Here is a 25,420-nt window from a genome sequence, read left to right as displayed (position 1 = left end):
GATGCTTGAATCTGCTGATAATTTTACCCCCAGACAAAGAGTATTATACTGCCATTCTTATCACATAATTATATTTTTATCATCATTTTGGAGAAGAGCTTGTACTCTCTGTAGGTGAAAAGGAACTGTGACAGTGCTCTCAGTAACATCCTAACACAGCAGTGTGAGCGATTCAGTTACACAGCAGAGACCTCCAGGCACATGAGGTTAGGCTCTGTCTATGTTTGGTGTCTTGTTACAAAAAAGAAGCATGTCACCGGGTGTGTGTGTGTGTGTGTGTGTGTGTGTGTGTGTGTGTGTGTGTGTGTGTGTGTGTGTGTGTGTGTGTGTGTGTGTGTGTGTGTGTGTGTGTGTGTGTGTGTGTGTGTTGGGGAAGGGAGGGAGGGAGGGCTGGAGAGCACAGGAGACGAAAGCTCTGATATCACTACCTGAGGAAAGCCACTTCAAGGGCACTGGAGTCACACACAGAGCACCCAAGCCTGAGTACAGAGGAATTTCACTGCCGCACTGGCACAAACCAGAGTCACAGCTTTTCCTTGCCTGAGTGGATTACATTGACTCTGGACTGAGAGCGGTAACATATTGGCCTGTTTCTTATTCATTGTTCTTATTCATTTCTGCATGTTGTTGTATTAGCTGCAGAGGTCTTTCTGTTTGAGTAGACTGGACAATAGACTCCATGTTTTAATTACATATGTGTATAACAGGTTCAGGTGAAAATGCTCAATGATTGACCTATTTTAATGTCTTGTAATTTTTGTGCCATTTATGTAAAATGTAAGGTGAAAGTCATGAGGAATTCAATTTAAAAAAATTAATATTACGTCTTTAAAGGGTTTTCTTAAAAGTTGTACAGTAACAATCATGCTGATCTTTAGCTTGTCTAACAGATTCTCACAGTATTCTGTAATATCTAAGGGTTTAACATTCATCTGTGGGTTGTACTCTGTGTTTATATTTTCCTGCCCAACTGAGGTCTGTGCACATGGTCAGCCGGTGCACCGCTATATCTGGCCATTGAACTTTGTCCCACTTGGTGACTGTTCAGTCATATGACATGGAAAACGAAATCCTAGACCTGTCACCGTGGCTGTTACATGAAGTGGTTTGTGAACCCCACATATTTGTGTTTAGAATTTCAAAAGGGCATTGCATTTAAAAGACACTGACCGCACTGTTCCAGCTTTGCAATATAAAGTGTGTATATATATATTTCATGCTGACATCTGTGAATCCCATATCATTGGCCTTTCTTATCACATTAAGAGCAAACACTACAGACAAACAGTGCAACTTTCCCTTAAATAATTTCACAACTGTGAGTCAGATCTGTCAAAGTCTGCCTATATTTGTTAATCTTTATATACATGATTTCAATTAGGTTCTTTTGGAGGCTAAATAGCAAAAATGTATAGGTTACTTTTACTCAACGGCATAATAATAATAATGAATGAAATACCCAAGGATTCTAATAATCAAACTTGAGCATGGCTCAGTGGTTAGGTGAAATGGTCTGAAATATGGGTCTTTGCTGCAGCGTTTTTTACGTGGGAAATTGTGAGGAATAAGAGTGTGTTTTCTAATCTTCAGATATTACAGCATATGGATTGTGGACATTGAGGTCTTGGAAGGATCTGCATCCAGAGCTTAAACAGAACTAAATACATTACTTGATGACATTTAAAGCACAGATGACATGGAAATGACTTAAGAGATGATGGACCGTATTATGTAAATCTGGAAATATTAATGTGATATTATTTTACATTACAGCTTATATAGAAAGTAAACATAGAGGTTTGTTTGCCTGATAAAATAATATTTTTGATTTAAGAGTAAAAGAGGTGTTGGTACTAAGCCTTTAAGTTTTTATTCTTTTTAAAAAAAATTATTTTATAGACATTATTCAGGTCAGAAACCTGATAGTTTGCCTTTGCTTTCCATGTTGGTAATACACAGATATGGCTGAGGCGCATCAGGCGGTTGGCTTCCAGTTCACCGTGCGCCCTGATGGTTTGGACCTTAAACTCAGTCAAGAGGTCATCAAAAACATTTACCTGTCAGGAGTGACAGCATGGAAGAAGAAAGCCATACAATTCAAGGTATAGCCAGATGTAATTCTGGTTACAAGTGTTTAAAAAATGTGGAGACGCTCTTGATTTTAGATTAGTATTTACATCTATAACGGTATTTGTGCTTTTTTTTTCGCATTCTCTGAACAGAACCTAGGACACAAAGATTCCTCCTGTGTTAATACTTAATCTTGTTTTTCATTCACAGAATGGTGTATTGGCTGGAGTCTATCCAGCCAGTCCCTCCAGCTGGCTGATAGTTGTGATTGCTATGATGAGTTCCTTGTATATTCGCATAGACCCCTCTCTAGGAATGATTGATGCCATCAAGGATAACTTACCACAAAGGTCAGAAATCCCCACAGTCCAGTGTAACCAAGTCATTCATTGTTGTGGTTTAATTTTTAAGTATTCTGCTGGAGCATAGGCTTGTTCAGTTGAGCTCTGCAGTAAATCACCGGTTTAAAATCTACATTTATAGTCTTTTCTGTTTGAATTCATCGTTTATTGTTGACAACATAACAAGGGCAGTGTTGTGCCTTTTCTGAGCAGAGACTGTATGTCAGTGCAGACCCGAGCGGTGCTGAGTGCCATCCTCTTTGCCACTGGACTGTGGCTGTTCCTCATCTACCTTTTGAGATACACTCTCAAAGCTCTGCTCTCCTACCATGGCTGGATTTTTGAATCCCATGGAAATATGAGCAAATCTACCAAAGTGTGGCTGGTATGTTTGTCCCCCTGTCTGTCACGCACTCTGTCTGAATCTTTAATTGTACTATATGTTCCATTTAATTGTCTGGTTGCTAGAACACTGTATATTTAATGTTTCGTGTCCCTCCGTCAGTGCGGAGGGTATGGTTGATTCTTGCAAGAATCTATTATAATACCGTATGTGTATAATTTATGATGTTGTTTGTTTGTTACCAGAGCCTGGTGAAGATGTTCTCTGGACGCAGACCACTGCTGTACAGTTTCCAGGCCTCTTTACCCAGGCTCCCTGTGCCCAGTGTGGATGATACAATTCACAGGGTGCGTGATTACTCAGAACTGACTTTCCGTGACCAGAAATACATAAGTGAATGTGTCCCAAAAGCTTCACGAAACGCGTGGCATGGAAGCACACTAAAGACGTCATTATCATTTCAACTGAATGCTGGATTTTTGGTGTTTTAAAAAAAACAGCTAGTCTTGTGTACTTTAGCCAGCTCATTTATTGACATTCTTCAAACATTTCCAACTGTGATTGCACATAGTGGGGAAATGACTGACCTGTATGGGTGAAAGGCAGATAGACTGGTAGATGGTAGTGTAGTCAAGGACTTTCTGGATATGTATGTCAGCTTCTAACCACATGTCCAGAAACTGACTATAATCATACACCAAAACTATATTTAAATGTTTTAAAGTGTAACCTGACATCTAAACAACACCTTTTGTCAAGTCATCCCTTGATTATTTCAAAACTAATACCACATTTCTAATTACCTTTTATAACTTTTACGCCTGAATTTATACCTATCCAGCACATGAACTGAACCTAAACAGTCAAGCCTTTTATAAACATTTGATGAATGTAGCTTGTTAAACCATACGGATAATGGTTCGACTATACCTACATCTATCATTCTAGCTGCCCTCCTGCACCTTGTGAAAGTTAGCCAGAGTAGTACAGTAGTAGATAAAAAAAAAAAAACTGTCATGTCCCCTTAGCTGCACTGTACATCAGCTGGGTGTCTTCCCAGCCAGGTTTCCTGTTTGTGTATCTGAGCTGCTCTATTATATCAGCTGTGTTTCTACATAGCACTGCTCCTTTGTCCTGACAACACACACCATGTCTTTCCTACAGTACCTTGAGTCGGTTCGTCCCCTGCTGGACAGTGACCAGTACAGCCAAATGAAGATTTTAGCCAATGACTTTAAAGATTCCAAAGCAGCCCAGCTGCAGAGATACTTAACCCTAAAATCGTGGTGGGCAACAAATTATGTGAGTGGTCTTTAAAGAAGGGATACAACATTCTAATTCAAATTCAGTTGAATCATAATGTTATACAATAATAATCTCTATCTGTTCTAGGTGAGTGACTGGTGGGAGGAATACATCTACCTCAGGGGCAGGAGTCCTATCATGGTGAACAGTAACTTCTATACAATGGTAAAATGGACTGTCATCAGATCTGTTTTGTTATACCAGTGGAGTGTATTAGTAATGCTCTTTTTATAAATTATAGTAGTACAGAAATTATACAGTAAAAGGTGGGAAAGGAGTACACAATGGACTTTTTTATTACATGTCAGTAATACTATTTGGAATACATGTAAATTTAGATTTATATTTGCCCTCTGCTTTGCGTCTTTATTTGCGTTGACTCAGTATGTCTTGTTTGTCCATGTGGTGCGTGTATTTGTGTGAAGGACCTCTTGTACGTGACCCCAACACACCGACAGGCTGCACGTGCGGGGAATGTGGTCCATGCTATGCTGCAGTACAGACGCAAACTGGAACGTGGTGAACATGCACCGGTATAGCTTGCTATGACATAACTACCATGTAATGACATTACTACATTGCTACATTTTCTCCCCCTATCTTCTCTCTGGCTCAAACACAGAACCTTTCTTTTCTTTAAAGCTCCTGAAAACTTTATTTCAAATCTTAACTGTTTCCCTGTAAGATCAAATGTTCATGACTACACAAGCAACAATCAAAGTTAATAGCTAGGGGGAAAATATGTCCTTCGGCATTTTTTTAAGAATTTAACACTCAAAACCTAAGGTATTCTGCTTCAGCAGGACTGTGTAGGTGTGATGTGCTCAGATTTGATTGACAGCAGACTGCTTATAAGCAAAACAACCCCAAAACTGTCATCAGATTTAGATTGGAATATTTGTAAAACCTGATTGGGGAATGGGATCGTGTGATATCAGCTTTTTCCAACTGAGCTATGACCCCTTTAAACCAGAAAGAAGAAAGCAAACAAAAACACAAATACAGAAATTTCTCATGCAAAATGACTAAATTTGGCGGAGAAAAGTGTTTACATGTTGGCCTCTAAATCTATTAATTTTCTCTCCCTATTTGTTTAAATTTAGGGATGATTTCATTGTCTTCTTCTTCTTCTTAGCTGAGGGCTTTGGGGACTGTTCCTATGTGTTCCACTCAGATGGAGAGGATGTTTAACACCACCCGCATCCCTGGTATTGAAACCGGTGAGCAGCTGTTCAGGTCTGTACAGTTTAAGGGCTGAATCAATGCTCAATCACATAGGACAGACAGTCCCTGCTTTGCTGGGTTGAAACTTTCCAGCTGAGGTTTTGCCCGCACCTCTATCAGTGGTGTCACAGCACAATTTTCGATTAGCCGTTAAAAGCCCAATACCTTTATTGGACATCAGTAACTGAGAGATGGCCAGTAGTGCAACTGGCTTGAAAGTTTCAGCCCACAGAGAGCATGTTTTTCTGTCTAGTGTGCGCTTCAGTGTTGATTTACCCTCTAAGAACTGCACTGCAGACACTCAGGATTCATGTGTTTGAGCAAAAGGTGTGTGCTGGTTCCGAAGTGATTGTAATTCTAAAAATATTCTACGCTTTATCTTTGCTGTTACCCATTTGGCCTTCTTTTTTTGCTGAACTATCCCTGCAGATATTGTGCAGCACCTGACTGACCGTAAGCACCTGGTCGTCTACCACAAGGGCCGGTTCTTCCAAATGTGGCTGTACACTGGAGGGCGGCACCTCTTACCCAGTGAACTTGAGACACAGTTTCAAAGGATCCTCAATGATACATCAGAACCCCAGCCAGGAGAACTTAAATTAGCTGCCCTGACCGCAGGAAATAGGTATATACAAACACACACACACACACACACGCACAGGACACATACTCACTCTCTTAGATATACTTAAATTAAACTATCTCGCTCTCACTTCTAGAGTTCCATGGGCTCGGGCTCGGATTAAATATTTCAGCCAGGGAGTAAACAAAGTGTCCCTGGATGCAATTGAGTCAGCTGCCTTCTTCCTGACACTGGATGACGAGCCACAGGGTTATGACCCTGCAAAGACCAATTCACTTGATAGTTACGCCAAGTCCCTGCTGCATGGAAAATGTTACGACAGGTGGGCAGAGAAGTTGAGGAAAGACCTCAGTTCTTAGCCTCAGTACAGGCTCGATTTCTAGCGGTTTGTTTACCTGGTTTGTTTTCTTATCTCACAGGTGGTTTGACAAGTCTTTCACCTTGATCTCTTATCCAAATGGAAAAATGGGTATAAATATTGAACATTCTTGGGCTGATGCACCGATTGTAGGACATATGTGGGAGGTATGAAATGTGCACAGATGTCATATGTTAATGCAATAATTCAAAGTTTGCAGTGATCTTCAGCTGTGCTTTTCCGTCTGTGTAGTATGTCCTTGCAACAGACTGCTTCCATCTTGGCTACACAGAGGAGGGACACTGTAAAGGCGATGTGAACAAGGGCCTGCCTCATCCCGCTCGACTACGTTGGCAGATTCCAAAAGAGGTGCAGTAGAGCCTTACATAATTTATTGCCATTGATACCGTTAGCTATGGTTCCATCACAAAATGATTTTCCCCTCCTTAGTGTCAAGAAGTCATTGGGACCTCATACCTATCAGCCAAGCAGATAGCTGATGACGTGGACTTCCATGGCTATCTGTTTACTGAGTTTGGGAAAGGCCTGATCAAGAAGTGCAGGACCAGTCCCGATGCCTTTATTCAGCTGGCCCTGCAGTTGGCACAGTTCAGGGTAGGACTCAAATCATCCTCCAGCCTGTGTCTGGAATCACATTACTTCCATTATTGCTCACTATTGTCTTTTAAATGTTTATTTGAATCATCCGCCATCATTAAATCGTGTGTATCCAATCTGCTTTATAGGACAAGGGAGTGTTTTGTCTGACGTATGAGTCATCAATGACTCGTATGTTCAGAGACGGTCGAACAGAGACGGTACGCTCCTGCACTTCTGAGGCTGTTGCATTTGTCAGAGCCATGGAAGACGCAGGCGCAACAGTAAGCAGAACACATAGACACACAGAAACACTAAAAATACATCAGGATAATGCAACATAAAAGCATCATTACATAAAGTTCTGTGGGTTTGAACAATGCTTAGCTTCTCAAAATGCATTTGTTGTAGTGAGTCCAGCTGTGATGTAGACATTAAAACTCTTTACTAGAGTGAATAATTCCAAGTTTTTGCAAAAATATTTAGACTTTGGACATATCTGGTGTCAAATGTGTGTTCTATCAGGCTCACAAATTCACTATCTGTGACATATCGTAGTGTAAGTAGGACAGATAACACTGGTCACACTGTAAGAGGTCTGTGCTGCTTAGGACTCGGTCACCAAGACCTATACACATTTTGACTTTGTGTGTCAGTGCCCTGGACATTGAACTCCCTGATGCTGTAGGTTAAGCTCACCCTCACCAACACTGACCAACAGAAGGTCACATGGTCATTTTGATTTGATTGTCTGCTTGCTTGTTGTTTTTGTGATCAGAATGCCCAGAGACTTGCCCTGTTTCAAAAGGCAGCAGATAAGCATCAAAACATGTATCGTCTGGCCATGACTGGTTCTGGTATTGACCGTCACCTCTTCTGTCTCTACATAGTGTCCAAATACCTTGGTGTTGACTCACCATTTCTTAAGAAGGTTAGAGCGTCATTTTATTGATTTCTGATTCTGTTTTTCTCTTAATCTACCTATCACAACCCTTTCTCCTTCCTAATCTGCCATTTCCCACGCATTCAATGTCTTTGTTTCTAGGTGCTTTCAGAGCCCTGGAAATTGTCCACCAGCCAGACTCCACAGCAGCAGCTCAATTTAATTGACATCAACAAGTTCCCTAAATATGTGGGCGCTGGTGGTGGATTTGGCCCAGTGAGTTAAATCGTTAAATTTAATTTTTATATTCACAAGTTACATGCTCGTAATGTTTCGCCCGGTCGTCCTGATCTGGAAGGGTTTAGTACAGGTAAATGATAAAATCTCTTGTGTACCCCCAGGTGGCTGATGATGGTTATGGCGTTTCCTATATCATCGTTGGGGAAAACCTCATCACATTCCATATCTCCAGCAAGTTCTCTAGCCCTGACACAGTAAGAGCAGTAAGAATACTCTTTCTGTCACTCTCTCTCTCTCTCTCTCTCTTACTCATTATTCCCTCTCTGTGTGACCTGCAGGACTCATACCGGTTTGGTCAGTACATTCAGAAGGCCATGCTTGATATCCAAGGACTTTTCAAGCCTGAAAATGATAAGATGGAGCATGTAAAGCACTTGCAGCTGGAAAACGGGAAAAAGCACATATAACGGAGACTGTGGGAAGCTTTGAAGGATTTGGCTGACATACGTACAAGTTATAACTCAGTCTTTGAGATGCTTCATTCACATAAACATAACAAAGTTCTGGTGACAGGTTGCACTTATGATCTTTTTGCTTTTCTGGTGGGTCATTTTTTAGGAGGCAGTCATTCCACTCTGTCAGACAAAAAAGAATAGTTGTTACTCCTCTAATTTATTTCTATTTATATTGCATTTTCCAGAGCCGTTTAGTACTGAGGGAAAGATGTAATCCTTGATCATGGGAAATGTTGTTTTTGCTATGGTTGTTTCTCTCTCCTTGAAACATTTTGTCAGTTTATGCCATAGACTTCACATAAATTAATTTAACTAAATATAATCTTTATGTGTGTTCTATGGTTTGTGCACATGAAACTTGTAAATAAATCTACATAAAGACTTCAGTACTGTACGAAGATTTATGAATTTGCTGTTTTTTTGATTAAAAATAAAACACCAGTATACATTCACTACAAACGACTACCATCACTGGCTTCTGTGCAATTAATAAACAGTAGACATACAAATAGTAAGAAATGAATTCATCATACTAGTAACTTTCCTTATAATTCCTTTCCATTCTTTACACATTTCAACAATTGTAGTAATAAACACTTTTAATACATCAAAAACACACACAGAAAAACAATCTATTATAAGAGAAGTTTATTATAAGAGGTGGGTTGGAGGTTATTTCTTGTTCCTGATATCCATATGAACATTTACAGAGGCCTTCTCGATTCATCCCAGCTATTAGGATAAACAAAAACGATCTGGACCTTGATCAGCTGGAAGCTCTACTACATAAAGTCAGATTTCTCTCAGTACATCTTCTGGAAACATTGAGAGCGCAAAAATAAATGCAACAGATCCTGAACAAAGGCAAGGGGCAACGAGCCCACGGGTTAGAGCACTTGTTGACTGACATTTTTTTTTTCCTTTTCTACAGTTGCACAATTCTGATTCTATATTGGGGATGCAGATGGTAGAAGGTTCATCTCCTGAGGGCTATGCAGATTTCTTCTCATCTATGACTTTAAACCATGATTCATCTCTGACTTGAGAAGAATGCACAATGTAGCAGCATCAGCTGTCTATTTTAGAAATGAAAAAAAAAAAAAAAAAATCTGTGGTTCTATGGTGTAAGTAGATAATGCCACATTTCATTTAGTTCATTCACATGACTGCAGCTCCCAAATAGTGATAACAAACCATCCTCTATTTGAATATTTATTAGTTTTACGTAGGGACAATACAAAAAGTCAAAGTAATAAAAAACGAACCATTCTGGTCACACTCAGTTTCTTTCAAGGCATCAGTTACAGCAATGAACTAAAACTAGGCTTTATAACTGTACAAAGTGAATGGACAAACAAAAACACCATCACATTGTCCTTTATGTCACTTGATGAGAGCAATTTTAAAAGAGGCAAGAGACTCCAGACTTCCTAAGATTCAAAATGAATCAACAGTATCAGATTATTGTTTTCATCACTCTTACCAGAAGCTGCCTGCCAGTCAAGCACATTTAACATAACGGAATATAACAGACACAAAAAGGCATATGGATTTTAAGTATGTTCTATTTCTTACCAATTTTTATCATGGGGATACTGTAGGTTGAGTCCACTGGGTGGTGACATGCTCCCTGCGCCACTGCGTGGGGCGGTTTTTCATGTAGACACACGCCAACCCAGTCTTTTCTGTGTACATACTATTTTGTGTATATATTTCAACACTCTATGATGGTTTTGTAGTTTATGTGTCTAAAATCACTCAGCAGAGCTTTTGGGTTCCGGTCTATGATTCGGTAAAGGAGGATTAAGAAGTCGCACCAGGAGTTGGGTTGACATTCTGTGTGGCAGCTTGTGGTGCCACCTCTATGATCCGAGGTTTGTCAATGATGCGAGCAGTGCGGTTTCCTTTCTCTACGATCCCAATGATCCATGCTTGGTGGCCCTCTCCGTATTTTGGTGATTTGATCTCGGCACAGAAGCGGGCAGCCTGCTCCCGGGGGAGACAGATAAGCAGGCCTCCTATGGATGAAAGGAGATTTGGTCAGTTATAAGGGCCTCTCATTCGGTCTTTCTGACTGATGTTGTACGTCTCTGCAGGGATTTATGTCTTTTTGGGCTCCTCTTTCCTTTGGTGTCCCTCAGGGCTCAATTCTTGTTTTTCGTTGCATGTGATAACTTGGACATATTATTAGCAGTTTTTTTTTTTTTTTTCTTTGCATTGTTACATAGATGACACGCAACATCATTTTTAAGGATTGGATTGCCCAGAAATTCTGACAAAACAGAAGTTCTCATTATCAGCGAGGTGCCTATAAAATACCGATTTCAAATTTTTTTCATCTTCACAATCTCTCCCATACAAGCAGGACTCTACAGTTTCTGCCCAGGTGCATACAGCCTTCCCTTGGTGAAAAGTCAAGATCACGTGTGACTGAATTTTTGTAGTTATGACCCCCAGACAGTGAAACAACATTTTACTAATGTTTTTCTGTGTGGTGTATTTTGTGTTCTTATAAAATACTTTGTGAGACTCACTCTAAAAAAGCGCTATATACTATAATCATAACTTACAAGCGATAGAACAGTTAGATAGATTCAATTAGAAGAAAACAACCATGAATACACACACACCTGATGTTTCAGGACAGGTGCCGTGCATGAGACCAAACATGTTGCCACAGGCTTTGGACACAGCAGCCATCTTGGCGAGCACTGGGAGGTTGTGGATGACAAATGACACTTCACTTCGCTGTTGTCGTGCCAACGTCTGAGCGTGGCCAAGGATGCCAAACCCTGTGATGTCGGTGGCTGCGTGGGCATTGAAGGTGTGCATGAGACCAGCCGCTACATAGGAGGACAGAGAGAAGGAGACTTAGAAGGGCATTTGGAGGATTAATTGTTTTGATTAGGGATAAACACAACTCTGTTTTCAGGGATGAAGATTAGTCAGTGGTATGAACAAACACAAATATGCCATCTGTGCTGACATTCACAAAGACTGTAACTCATTGTGGGCCAAACGTGCAATCTTGAAAGCAAACAAATAACTATTATGATGATAGATATCGTAATTTTAGTATTGATCCTCAATAAGTTCTTTATAAAGAGAAAAATCTAATGCAATAAAGGGAAACAAAAACCTTTAGGGGAAATCAAATGTGTACAAGGTGAACTAACACTCGCAACCTTGACAACATATTTCTGTGCTTCTGTGTGACCAGGTCCGATCTTTTTATTTGAGATGACAATGGTGTGTGTTAAAACATGAAGCTATAGTATACAATTTCGGCTTCTGCTGTTTATAAAATTCAACGTTTCCCCGCCCAACAGCTGACGTTGTTATATTCAACTTAACAGTTATTTAATTGAAAAATAAAGACAATAACCAAAAAAGTTCAAAAATACTGTGCAAGGCAGTTATGTCTGCAAATCAGTTACGGGGACATTTCATAGTGGTTTTACCTGTCCTGTTGAGCCGAGCCATGTTCATCATGGCTTCATGGTAGGCCAGCTCTACATCTTCCTGAGTTACCACCAGCTTGATCTTGTTCCACTTCTCAGGCTGAGAGATTGAAAAAAAAAAAAAAACATATACAGCCTGTGGCATTAGTAGTTATACAAAAAAACAAGAAGTGTCCAGACATTATTATTCATAAGTGAGCAGGGGGACTTACAATATCTAGCCACTGGTGTACTGCAACGGCCACTTGCGTTCCAAGTGGCTTGGTCAACACCAACACGTCTCCTGGCACTGCATTGTCTGGCCTAAGAAATGTCCAACATGGCATCATGATGATTAGTTGCATTACGAAAAAAAAAAATGTATACATTATTCTTAAGCAGCTGTGAGTAGCTTAAACAGCGTACTACACAAAATGTAGTAGAAACTCATTCCTACATGATAAATTCGTTAGGCTGACAGACGGTGGTAGCAACTCCTCCCATCACCACCCAAGGGTTGAGCACCGTCTGGCCTCCTGTCACAGATGTGCCTGCCTCCTCTGATGCATCCTTGAATCCCTGGATGATCAGCGGCATGACTTTGTCTCTCTCCTGTAAAGACCCAGGACAGTCAGAGCAGAAACAGAGAGCATAATAATAATAATAATAATAATAATAATAATAATTCAGACTGTTCCCTTTCATAACTGTTCATTAACATGTTACATTTTAAAATGTTGTTTCTGAGAAACCTTTATATTAGTGTTATTTGTTTTTTTTTTTAAGCATTAACAACATTAACACAATTGGTTCTTTGCAGATGTTTGCCAGACACACAATCCAAAAGTGAATGCTTCAACTGACATGCCTCTTACCTTCTCTGACATTTTGTTGCTGACTCCCAAAAGCATCAACATGTTGTCACACTCTGTAACTCCCATGGCGTACAGGTCACTTAGAACATTGGCACAAGCAATTCTTCCCTATGAAAAAGAAATACTGGAAATTAAGCACATGAAGGTTTGGGTGTGTAAAGTGTGCGTACATCAGACCCAATAATGCACATCAGCAAATAATTATAACAGTGGCATTTATTCCATTTGTCACATGTATGCATAATTAATAGGACCACACAGTAAAGGCCATAAAAGAGGGGATCCATACCATCATGTAGGGGTCATCCACAATAGGGTAGATGTAATCTGTAGTCTGGACCAGAGAAAGGCCACCATGTCTGAGGGGTATCACACAGGTGTCCATACCTATGCCTTCAAAAATAAAAAAAGCGCTGTTTGTGATCTTTTGTAAAGCTTTCTGGTGTTCAGTTACGTCCAGAAGTAGTTAGACAGTGAAACAAACTTCAAAATTTTGCCTCTGTACACCACAATGGATTTGAAACGAAACCATCAGGATGTGATTGAAGTGTAGACTTTCAGCTTTAATTCAAGGGGTTTAACAAAAATATCATATTAACTGTTTAGGAATTACAGCCATTTTTATACATAATCCCTCCTTTTCAGAGGCTCAAAAGTAATTGGACAATTGACTGACAATCATTGCCATGGACAGGTGTTGCCTGCTCCCCCGTTAATTCATGACAAATTAAGCAGATAAAAGGTCTGGAGTTGATTCCAAGTGAAGGAGGCCATCACTAGGCTGAAGTCAGATCAGACGTTGCCAGAAAACATCTAAAAAAAAACCCTGCCCAGTTCTGGAACAAGATTCTTTGGACAGATGAAACCAAGATTAACTTGTACCAGAATGATGGGAAGAGAAGAGTATGGAGAAGGAAAGGTACGGCTCATGATCTAGAGCATACCACGTCATTTTTCAAACATGGTGGAGGTAGTGTTATGGCATAGTGCCAATGGAACTGGATCACTGGTGTTTATTGATGATGTGACTGCTGATAGAAGTAACAGGATGAATTCTGAACTATATAGGGTTATACTACCTGCTCAGATTCAGCCAAATGCTGCAAAACTGATAGGACAGTGCTTTACACTACAGATGGATAATGACCCAAAACATACTGTGAAAGCAACCCAAGAGCTTCTCAAGGCAAAGAAATGGAACATTCTTCAATGGCCAAGTCACCTGACCTCAACCAAACTGAGCATGCTCTTCTCTTACTGAAGACAAAACTGAGGGCAGAAAGACCCACAAACAACTGAAGGCGGCTGCAGTAAAGGCCTTGCAATGCATCTCAAGGGAGGAAACTCAGCATTTGGTGATGTCCATGGGTTCCAGACTTCAGGCAGTCACTGACTGCAAAGGATTTTCATCCGAGTATTAAAAATAATCCTTATTTCATAATTATGTTGATTGTCCAATTACTTTTGAGCCTCTGAAAATGTGGGACAATGTATAAAAATTGCTGTAATTCCTAAATGGTTAATGTGATATTTCTGTTAAACCCCTTGAATTAAAGCTGAAAATCTACACTTCAATCACATTTTGATGGCTTCATTTCAAGGAAAAATTAGGAAAATTGTGTCATTGTCCAAATACCTATGTACCTAACTGTATGTGTCATATACAGTAGTACTGTGTACACGAAACCTTAACAAAAAAGAAACATTCAGACGACTTCAGGTTGTGCAGAATTTGACTGCTTGGCCTTAATGTAATGAAATGATGCAATCACATTACTTTCATTTTGTCTAAACTGGTGTCCCATCAATTTCAGAACTGAGGGTCAGGTTTTATTTAATACATTTAAAGCAATTAAATGTTTTTATATTCTGATATACTTCTTTCCGCAATTCATGCAAGACCCCTGCCTGAATTGGAGTCAACATTCTGATGTTATTTGGGGCCTGTGTATAATACAGCAGGATCTCACTCCTTATGGAGGGGACAAATGCTTTCAGAGTTCTACATGAAGCAACTATGTCTTCAGTGTTGCCACAAAACTGTGTTTCACCCACAAAAGGAGAATTCTTGTCACAACCTGGGGACTGTCACATAAAGACATTTCTTTATCATACCATATTTCACTCATCTTCAATAATTTATTATGCCATTGTTTGATTAAGCATTATTACTATTAAGCACTTAAGGTATTTGTTATTATAGAGCTATATGAAGATCATAATTACCTAACCGAGGCATAACTGCCCCCAGGAACTGTTCATCCTCTTGATAGTGGTTCTCTTGAAGGGTTTCTAGTAGCTTCTGTAACACATCTTGGGGCACCTGCGACCAGAGAAAAAAAAACACCATTTTCACACATTATTTATATACTATGTTCCATATCAGGCAGAATGCTTAATTAATTTGTACAGAGACAATAATGCATGAGGATATTGATAAGAGAGCCAACCTTGCAGCCTGTGCCCTTGAGCTCAGCAAAGCGTGTGAGCCTGAAGTTCTTGTCCAGCTCATAGCTTTCGGGGTTAAAGGACTCCCTCACGGACATGTCTGAAGAAACTCTGGGCCTTCACCACTAGGACCACATTAATGACCAGGACAGAAAAAATTACACTAGAGATTAGAAACACAGTCTGGATGTCACAGAGGGCTGGAGGAAAATTACAGACTTTAAATAACAGAAAGAAAATAAAATCTCTTCAGCACACTGCAATGCCACCTGAGGTTATTCACAAATGTGCTCTTTTCTGCATCATTTCAAGTGAATCATGAAATCAAAAAAATGAACCTGAACATCTGTACAATCTGATGCAACAGGACCGCAATGAATCCTGCCTTTGTGTAGCTTATAATGCTAATATTTTAAGACTGTGTCAGGAAGCTGTTGATTGTCACCTTTAGGGCTGCGACTAACAAGTATTCTAATTGTCAATTAATGTACTGATTTAAGCAATTCATTGCTTAATCTAAAATGTCAGAACACAATGAAAAATGTCATAAAAGCCCTTGGTGACACCTTTTAAATGTTTCATGTATTGTCTGACCAACAGTCCAAAATCTAAAGATATTCAACTTACAATTATATAAAACAGAGAAAAGTGGCAGAAAATCCTTACAATTTAGAAACTAGAAAAAGGAAATGATTTAAACATTTACTCAATTGACAAAATAGTTTCAGATTAATTTTCTGTTGATCCTCATCTTTTTTTTTTTTTTTTTTACAAGTCACAAAAATAACTACAGAGCTGAATCAGCACTACATAGTAGTACATAACAATACTTTGTAGTAAAAATGTTAGGTACACTTTACCGGAGCAACACAACAGCCAAAGTTAAGGCTACAAACATGACCAGAATTAAATAAGCACTTCTCTGCCAAATGATGAAAAACTCTCTGTTGTAGTATTTTTGCAGGTCTACTGTATTGGACTGCTTTAGATTATTCATATATGTGTGTGGTCTAGGTAAAAGAAAAATAAATAAAATCAGGTCAAATGTATTTTCATTTCCTGGCACAAAGTTTATGAAATTCTGTCAGGTCAGTAAAAAAAAAAATAAGTTGGTAGGGGTCACTACAGTTTGAAGTTCACACTAATGAATTATTACAAACAGCAAAGCTCCGCATCTAGGACTCTTTAATGAAACGTCTTTTTGTGGCGCGCGCACACTCACCACTGACAGCATAAAACTTCACAATGAGCTGGAGCTGATTGACTCTCATATTTGTAGTTTGAAAAGAAATAACAACTGAATGATACGCGATTACATGCCAGTAGGTAACGCTTGGCAACTTGACGTAGAAGCCATTCGAGTTATTAGTTAATTCTAACCCCGATGTGTTGTTTAAAGTGCTGCAAGTTGCTGAGGGGGGCCTCGGGTAAAACTGTGGGAGTGTTCAAGAGCCAAAATGCTGCCAAGTTCATTCAACCCTTAGGCACTGGCTGATAATATTAGTGTTGCCCAGCGGTAAACTCATCCATTCGGTGTAATGGCCACTACGTTATAAACTACTGGGAGCTGAGCTATGGGACATATATGCTGACAGTGACAGCTACGTCTTTGACGTTTGTTTGTTTTGCTGAAAATGCAGTTTTCGTTTTGGAGCTAGCTCTTGCTAGCAAACGCTGATCCATGCATGAGGTGATGAGCATAAGCAGCTCTGAGCAACAAAGAGCTGAGAGCGTCCGAGCCGGCGAGCTGTAATTCCTTTAAACACACTGTGCCCGCTACAGCCCAAATGTGATACACAGTTGTGAAACATAGTGCCAACTCGTTTCACATGTAAATTGAAAAGTTGCCGTAGAGCGCCGAACAAAAATGTCGGCGGCGGAAAAAATTAACCCTTTCCTGTCCCCCGCCATGCGATGTGTGCAACATCAGAGTTAGTACCAATAAAACAACGCTAAACATACGACTTGTGCAAAGTTTGTAATGATATGGTGCAATATGAGTGTTTACAATTGCCCTAGATGCGATTTTAGGACCAAAGCGGAGTTATATTCTTGCAACATTTCCCCTTTAATTGCTCTGACCAGTTTATCCTTACCAGCTTCACGTTAGCGGTGGATCCCGACAGAAGAGTGGGGACCGCACCACAATGCACTGCGGCTAGAATCGGGCGTCTTCTGAGAAAGCCTGACGAAAAGGGGACAAATTTATCTTATAACTAAGGTCTAGACCACAAAGAATTCGAGCTATCGTGGATAATTAAGTATATTTTAATGAACATACGTAACCGACTAAGCTTCATCTCCATAAAAAAATATTTGGTTTGCAATACAAAGAGGAAACTCACGAGGTCTCAAAAGGTCCTCTGCCTGCACAGTGGCGGCTTTAACATCCCCTTTAACGAGCTGTGAAGTCTGGCAACAAAATCTCTACAATGGATTGTACCTTTAATTTACTGTTTTCCCTCCAATTGCACCTACAACAACACAACGTTGCCTGGTTCAGAGTGTAGCTGCTTGTCAAACACTGACGTTAATAAACTTGCATTTATGAGCTAATTGTTTGGATAATAAGTATGTTATTATTGCAACAAATATTTAGTTACACTGCTGTGTTACATTTAAATGATATTGTTTATTATTACTTTGGCCTCTTCGGGCAGAAATTCAGCAATACCTCGCTTCTATTTGTCCTGTTTGTTATGTTGTTAATTATACTGTATATAATGAATTATACTGGCATATCAAAACAAACACAAAAACAGTTGTCAAGAAACCATATTTAATGATTGAAACAACTACTCGTTTCATTAGCACTGTGAGCAGAAATGAAAGAAAAATGCTTTATTTCCATCAATTCCATCAAAATATTAACGACAATAGTACTGATATGCATAGGCTAAAGATTCTAACCAGGAAAAGAAACATTATTCATAGAGTACTGAAGCCTATCAACCTATTTGTAATTACCAAAATTGACCAAAAATGCATCAAATATTTACTTTTGGATGTAAAGTTTGGAATTTAGGCTGATGCTGTACGGCACATTACACCCATTGAAGTATTGGTCACTTAAAAGGCACAATCAACAAGGGGCAACTTCCCGTAAAAGGTGATTGGGCAAAATATAGGAATGCTATACTGTCACAAAACTTTGTCTCATTTTAGGCTTGTGACTCCTTCTAGTAATGACATACGATACATGAACTAGGCAAGTGTGCTTGTAAAGCTGTTGCCTATAATGTAAACGGTAAGTCACTTCTGACCATGAAAATGACCTAACACTTCTTAACCACTGTATAGTTCATTGTTTCCTGGCACAAAATCCCAGCTCCAAGTGGTTTAATATGTGTCAAATGAAAAGTCTTAAGGACCACAAAAGGCGGTGTGTGTCTGTGTGTGTGTGTGTGTGTTGTGTGTTTGAGAGAGAGAGAGGATATCATTAAGCAGGCTTCCTCTTCATTTGGTCTGGTTGTTTTCTTCCCTTTACATCCATAAGATATAGCAGTTAACAGGTGCAAAGGAAATATCTAAAGTGGCTAAATGCATCAAGTTAGATAAGTAATGAAGACAATTAACAAATCTGCTGTAAGGCCATGGTGGCAGGTCCTTGAATCAACCAGTCATGTTCACCACTGTCCCTTCCACACTTGCAGGCTTGTTAAAGTTGCAGCCTATAAAGGAAGGAAGATAATATTAAAAATAACAATACCAAAAAAGCATCAATACATGTATGTGAGAATGAAAAGACAACTGTGTTAACACTTTGGTGGATTTTGCACAGATATCATTGCATTTCTTGGAAAAAAAAAAAAAACTTAGACAGCAGAAAGAGAAATGCTTTTCTGACATCGCGGGTGAAATGGAGAGGTGAAAGAGAGGATATGGCGCATGGTGTGAGGATAATTAGCTGACATTTTGGGAAGCTGCGTGAGAATGTCAAATGTCACAGCAACAGCGTGACAAAGACATATGAGCCAATAAGCAAGCCAGAAACACTAGTTTGTGTGTGTGTGTGTGTGTGTGTGTGTGTGTGTGTTGTGACAGCGAAGTGGAGAGAGGTAAAAGCATTGTGGACTCAGAGGGGGGCTGATGGAAAGATGTTGTAAGATGGAGTACTGATGTGAGGGGAAAGGTGCACACACAGAAAGATAAAAGTAGACAACTGAATAAGCTGCCCCTGGGTGTGTTTCCTACTTGTAGAAGGTCCACTTAAGACGTCTGCTTCTGCAGCATCTGAGGAGCCAAAGGAACAAGAAGATTTCCCTCAGGCATTCCAAGAAGACTTCTTCTTTGACTGGTAAACTTTGTAACTGACTTAAATTAGTAAACCTATTACTTAATGATAATAATGATACAGTAACTTTGTTTGAGCATGCTCACAAACCCTTTGCATAATAACAAGAATAAAGCGTTAAAAAAAAGGACACCTGATAATATATAAATATACAGTATAAACTAATACAAGAAAAGCATAGCAGGCAGACTCTATAGCAGTAAAGTACCTCTTTTCAGCCTCCTCCTGGCAAGTTTGATCTGATCTTGAAGGATCTGAACCCAGTCTCGTGGCCCAGGCAACTTCTCTATTCTGTGTTCAGTGCAGTATTTCTCTGTAAACACTGGATACAGTTCATACAACTAAATTAATGTTTTGCCAAAATACTGCGACACGATTGTTGTACAGGGCTACAAAGAGACTGATTAAATTTTTCTATCTTTCTCTCGCCTACCTTTAATGGCACCCACAATGTTTTGGTCCAAGCCCTTACGGTTATCATTGAGTCCTCTCTTTCTTTTACCATTTGGCAAGGAGTTAGCCAGGGTTGCATCGTCAAAGAAGGCACACACCTAAACATATAGTAACTCCATGGTAAAACATCGCAAAGCCTTTAGTGAATTTATCTTGTTATTACAGTGAATTGTTAGAAATGATCCTGTAAAATAAAATGCAAATATATTGTGAGGCAACATGAATGTAGTGTAATTAAAGGGACAAAGAATTGGCTCTTAAATTTGTAGATGCACACCAGTTTGCGGAACAGCAGGCTCCCCGAGCGTGTATAGTTGACGAGAATGGAGTCTAGCTGAGCCTTTGAGATAAACACGTCATAATCCTCTGCAAGACGCACATCAGACTGAAAAGGAATCAAATAACACATAGTATGAACTGTGATGTATCATAGGTAAAATGATAAATCAACACATAACAAAATTAATCCGTTTTTAGAAGGAAAAAGAAAAAAAACTCTTCAACAGAAATCATTACAATGAGTGCCATGCCCTGCTAAGTCATAATGTTGTTGTAGACGACATTGCGATATAAAACAAGAGGATGATCATGCAAATCTTTTTTTCTCATACATTTCAAAAACTATGATTTGAGTAAGAGAGTCTAGGAGGTCAGGGGACACAAAGGTTGTCCTTAGCAAAAAATCATGCAACTTGACAATGGCTCTTGATATATACAATGATGTCAATTTTTAAATCTCTTAAATGGAGTCAAGATTTCTAAAGAGAGAACTTTCTACAATAGAAATAGAAACCTTTTTTTATTTCTGTATCTTCATAAGAATTTGGATAAACATTAACCCTGTGTCTTTCTGCACCTGTAAATTCTATGATTTTTAAAGATGTAAAGTATGTTGGGCTGAGTAAAAAATTTTTTAAAAAGTATTAGATTTATTATCAGTGTAAATACAGTAAATGCACACATTTAAACACCTTTTGAGAATCAATTCAAAGACAGATTGAGTTCAAATTCACAAGTACTGTTTCTATGGGAGAGAGTGTAATACACTCAAATCATAAATCAGAGCTATGAATTAAGCACAGAAAACACACATGAGCACATACAGTATACATGCATGTACTCTAACATGACGTAAGTCATTACCTCTAATGACTGAGGTTCTCTTAATTGGCTCAGGAGAGGACTGTGCGTGTTGTTGACAGTTACTGGATTATTCTGAGGTGGCAGCGCAGAAACCTCAGAGGAGGCGGGGCGACTGTTGGCTGTGGATGAGTGTTCAGGTGCAGGTGCAACTATAAGTGGTGATGCCTCCAGAGGGGTAAGAGCAGCTCTTCTGGCACTAGACACCATCAGTGGGGCCACTTTATAGATTGGCCTCCTCTTGCGGGTCCTACGACGAGGAGCGGGTCCTGGACCAAGACGAGGTTGGCATGGTGATGCTGTCTGTTCCTGCCTTTCCAAGGACGCTAGAAAAAGACATAAAACATTGTATTTCCTCCCTCTCAGTTTCGATCTCACATTGCATATCTGTGCTCATCCACTGACCTTTTTGAGTCTGCATCAGTCTCCTCATGGCACGCAGTTCCTGCAAAATAGCCTGCAAGGTGCCCTTACAGTTGCACATACAGCAGGGGGTTTCTGGCACTGCAGGAGGTACTACATCTGCTGTAAAGTAAATGGCGTGTTGGTTAGTGATTGTTGCATACTCGGACGGGCACGACGTGCTTTCATACCATCTCTCTGACGGCAAAGTGTGCACTGTATATGTGTACATAAGTTTTTGAATGTCTTGTATGGACAAACTTGACAGGAACACCTCTAAGTGTCTGCGTAACACATAAATACCTCAACAACAAAACACTTGTCTGGAGTTCAGCACTAGACATGATCTCCTCTCTATTTTATGAAAATATTTTTTCAAGTCCTCTTCACACATGCTTGGGTACTCTACCGTTAGCTTGATTCACTTTGATTAAATCCTTTGTGTTGTTAAGGATCCTCAGGGCTTTAGAGCGGGTGCTGTACTGGCCACAGCCTGGACCGTTGGGGATGGGGGTGGATATGGAGGAAGGTGAAGGCCCTGGGTCCCCTGCAGAGTTCCAGCTGTTGCTTTGGTGGTCCTCTGATACAAGAGACAAAGGTGCAGGCTGATGTAACCAGGCCAGGCGCCTATCTTGGGGCTCCTTTGTTAAGCTGTCCTGCTCTGTTCCCACACGCTGATATACCCTGCTGGTCTTATCACTCAGAAGCCTCATCATTCCTGTGATTTGTCTCTTGATCTCCATCCCCTCGTCCCCCAGCCAAACTACTTTTAGAGAGAAGGGTGTTAGTGGACTTAGCGAGATCTGCTATGTTATATCAGAAATGAATCCTTACAGTGGCACATACCATCAGGCACAGCAGCATCCTTAGGCTCTCCATTGGCATCCTTACAGCTGGAATTCATCATATATGAAGGGTCATAATCTGCATGTAAAACAGCAAGGTTTTTGTCACAAAATTGTAGTATAACAATTAAATACAAGCTCTATCTCACCATAAAACCTATTTGGTCGATGATTGCAAGAATGGTAGTTCGGCCTTTTGCATAAGGCTCGTGCAGGCTGAAAGGGACTGTGATGCCCCCCCCCTCCCCAATCCCACACCACCTGTAGGTGGTATGAAGTAGTGTAGTCAAGAGAGGTGGCCTGGAGCTTACGGCTTCAGCAAAAAGTGAACAATGTAAACTGCATATTCTGAACTGTGTGTTCAGAATGCGCAGCATATTGTCATATTTTGAACTAGTTGATGACTTGATTCATTCTTAAAAATCTCATGTCTCAATGAGCTATGCTGAGACAGATCTCCAGGAAGGTTTTTTTTTTTTTTTTTTTTTTTTTACGTGTAAGACTTGAATCATTAGAGTTAGCTGTTGGTTAAAATCGAGGAACAGACTACGGGCATTGTCGTGGCCATCGCTTTTGTTTATAGAGTCGTCTCTGCTGGCACACAGCGCCAGACAAACACCCAGACACAGACGCGCGTCTTGCAAGGTCTTGCATCCATTCAGCAGCCTACCTTCATCCGTGACCAGTTTGAAGCTCTGTGACTTCCTTCTCCTCTTCCTTTCCCCAAACTCCATCTTCGGGGGGGGAGATTATTCGGCAGCCTAAGTCGTGCAGTCGAAATTTGCTCTTCAGAAAGACGAAATCAGTGACTAGGATACACTGAGCGGAACCACTGTCCGTCTGCCTTATTAATCAGTTAAATTTCTCCCCTGGCTGCGCTACGGATCCTGTCATCGGCAGATTTCCACCGTCTAATGGTTAAACTGACCAGATAAATGCTATTCTATGGTCCATTCCCGTTCCCAACGTGACGCTGGTTCTTCCCTTGCGCCATGTAAATAAATTAATGACTTTAATATTAAAAATCGTCACATATCCCTTTGCGCCACCTGATGGTAACGCTGTCATCTAAAAGGTCGAGTCAGACATTTGCCACTGTAGCGTCCAGACAATGGACTGGCATTTGCGCAAAAGCAATAATGAGACCAGACGCCAAACATCAACTTTTTTCTAGATTCTCAAATTATTATCGCGTGAAAACTGTTAATAGTGTCTTTATTGTTGTAACTCGTTTTGCGACTAGTTTTATAGGTTAAATAACAATTCAGTGGCGAAACGTTTACACATCTAATGTTTGACTGAAGGGAGAGGCAGATGAATGAAACTGGTTGGCGAGTTGGTTGTCCAGGTGTTATTGTGACGTTTGAAATATCAAATATAAACAATATAAATCCATAAATAAATCCATATTTCACAATTCCTAATGTATGCAGTGGATCTCCGTATCTATCTGACATGTAGCACATCAAAGGGTGAGTTTGCCTCCCCACCAGTCATGACCTTGGTTCCTCCAATTGTATAAAGACACTTAACAGTCACTGGCAGAAAGTAGGAGGTGGTACTGAGTTACAAGTGCTGGCCAGTTGGTGTCACTTCTTTTTCCCATCATTTCCTTCATTCTCAAACCAAAACGATTTCAAAAAGTTCAAATCAAACCCTGCTCTTGGAATAAGAAAATGCTCATGGCATATTTTCTCCCATTTGATCACCTGTTAAACCTCAAATCTGCCGGCTTGCAGATGGGGCTGTGAATCGGAGAAGGGAAGTTGTTTGGTAGATAGTCATAGTATGGCTACAACACAGTGCCGTGAGTGAAACACGAGACGTTCAGGCTGCTAAAACTGGCATGAAAAAAAGTTTAAGACTGACCTGCAGCAAAAACCAGCAACACAAAAAATTCAGAACAGACAGAACACACATACACATACAAAAAAAAAAAAAAAAGTTAAGTCTGCTGAGCAGTTGCGGACTCAGGCAGTCTGAGGGGTAGGGATGAAAAAATATAAAGGGCACCTGATACATTCAATGAACCCCCATCAGCAGAGAACAACAATGCATGTTTGGCGAAAAGAATGCATCCCCAATTAAGGTTAACATTTTTATAGGGTGATTCAGAATATAAGGAAAACCCCTCTGTACTCAGAAAGATTAACCTTTTAAACACTTATTGAATGCTAAATGTTTATTTTCTCAAACACATCTGGAGTAGAAGCATGGAACTAATTAGCCGTTCTGGGCAGTCTTGTCAGAGAAGGAAGCAGCAGGATTGGGGAAACCAAAGGAGAATCCCTCTTTTGGCCACGAGTTGGCCAGTGTTAATGACCTCATTATGGTCAGTGTGCGTGTCCCTCTCAAGGGACGGCAGCAGAGGATCTGAGGGCCTTCCTGCTCCACCTCTGTTTCTAAGCTGTGTCCTGATCAGCTTCACATAGGGGAATGTTCGCTCAACTGATGCAGTTGAGGCAATGGAACAATGTAAAGCACGGCTCCAAAAAGGGCACCCAATTCTGCACGTCAGAATGTTATCATGTTTTCTTGCTTGTGGGGGTAATTTACAGGGCACTATCATATCTATTTTATTTGAACATATTAAAATGTCCTGTTGCAGTAAGAAAAGAAAAGTGAAAATGTACTCGACATCTTTTAGAACTGTATTTAAATAATGTAATCACTTAAAACATTTTTCATGTTTTCCTCAAAGCCAAACACAATATGAGTAGGCGTTTATGAATGCCCATTTTGCTGTTCAGTACCCTAGCTATCACAACTTCATTGTTGACCTGCACCCTGCCCAAATAATATTTTATTTATTGCAGTAACTAAACCTATACTATCCAAAGAATAACACAAACAGTATTTTTGTTGTTTTATTATCCTCATAGGAGAGTGCTTCGTCTTGAAATCATAAGCTTTGATGTTGATGTCTATGTGACGTCTCTAAGAAAATGTTTAGGGTCAGTTAACCCACGTTACCTTGTATTTATTAATTTATGTATTTTTATTTTGAAACACAATCAATTAAACAGAAGAAGCCATTGAGGACTCTTATACTGAAATACAGTGA

At 39.9% G+C, this 25,420-nt stretch overlaps 3 protein-coding genes across 5 annotated transcripts; 1 reads left to right on the top strand and 2 right to left on the bottom strand.

The window, feature by feature from the left end:
- The first annotated feature begins 406 nt into the window (after positions 1–406).
- cpt1b (carnitine palmitoyltransferase 1B (muscle)) lies at positions 407–8,896 on the top strand. 2 transcript variants are annotated; one of them, XM_040133017.1, is made up of 19 exons: positions 407–574; positions 1,960–2,102; positions 2,281–2,420; positions 2,625–2,796; positions 3,000–3,101; positions 3,919–4,056; positions 4,147–4,224; positions 4,485–4,592; positions 5,195–5,279; positions 5,713–5,908; positions 6,003–6,188; positions 6,286–6,391; positions 6,477–6,593; positions 6,675–6,839; positions 6,971–7,105; positions 7,600–7,752; positions 7,867–7,980; positions 8,106–8,198; positions 8,283–8,896. In XM_040133017.1, exons 2-19 carry the CDS (start codon positions 1,962–1,964, stop codon positions 8,409–8,411), a joined length of 2,358 nt encoding a protein of 785 aa, XP_039988951.1. In that variant the 5' UTR covers positions 407–574; positions 1,960–1,961; the 3' UTR covers positions 8,412–8,896. The 2 variants fall into 2 exon arrangements, with proteins under 2 accessions (XP_039988951.1, XP_039988953.1); XM_040133019.1 differs by lacking the exon at positions 407–574 and having other exon boundaries at positions 2,089–2,187.
- A 210-nt stretch (positions 8,897–9,106) lies between these two features.
- Positions 9,107–17,617, bottom strand: sephs1 (selenophosphate synthetase 1). Of its 2 annotated transcripts, XM_040134269.1 has the most exons (11): positions 17,568–17,617; positions 17,319–17,407; positions 15,225–15,347; positions 15,001–15,097; positions 13,064–13,167; positions 12,775–12,882; positions 12,357–12,511; positions 12,133–12,223; positions 11,921–12,020; positions 11,090–11,302; positions 9,108–10,477 (listed from the first exon to the last, which is right to left on the bottom strand). In XM_040134269.1, exons 3-11 carry the CDS (start codon positions 15,318–15,320, stop codon positions 10,263–10,265), a joined length of 1,179 nt encoding a protein of 392 aa, XP_039990203.1. In that variant the 5' UTR covers positions 15,321–15,347; positions 17,319–17,407; positions 17,568–17,617; the 3' UTR covers positions 9,108–10,262. The 2 variants fall into 2 exon arrangements, with proteins under 2 accessions (XP_039990204.1, XP_039990203.1); XM_040134270.1 differs by lacking the exons at positions 17,319–17,407; positions 17,568–17,617 and adding an exon at positions 16,445–16,790 and having other exon boundaries at positions 9,107–10,477.
- A 1,217-nt stretch (positions 17,618–18,834) lies between these two features.
- bend7 (BEN domain containing 7) lies at positions 18,835–23,090 on the bottom strand. Its single transcript, XM_040133843.1, has 10 exons — positions 23,027–23,090; positions 22,358–22,435; positions 21,921–22,274; positions 21,515–21,634; positions 21,113–21,435; positions 20,247–20,354; positions 19,950–20,067; positions 19,725–19,838; positions 19,417–19,455; positions 18,835–18,893 (listed from the first exon to the last, which is right to left on the bottom strand). The coding sequence occupies exons 1-10, from the start codon at positions 23,088–23,090 to the stop codon at positions 18,835–18,837; spliced, it is 1,377 nt and encodes a 458-aa protein (XP_039989777.1).
- Positions 23,091–25,420: the final 2,330 nt, after the last annotated feature.

Source organism: Xiphias gladius, chromosome 8 (genome assembly GCF_016859285.1).
Source record: "Xiphias gladius isolate SHS-SW01 ecotype Sanya breed wild chromosome 8, ASM1685928v1, whole genome shotgun sequence".
Classification (NCBI taxonomy): domain Eukaryota; kingdom Metazoa; phylum Chordata; class Actinopteri; order Istiophoriformes; family Xiphiidae; genus Xiphias; species Xiphias gladius.
Note: the sequence above shows the minus strand (reverse complement) of the source record. Positions and strands in the feature narration are given on the sequence as shown.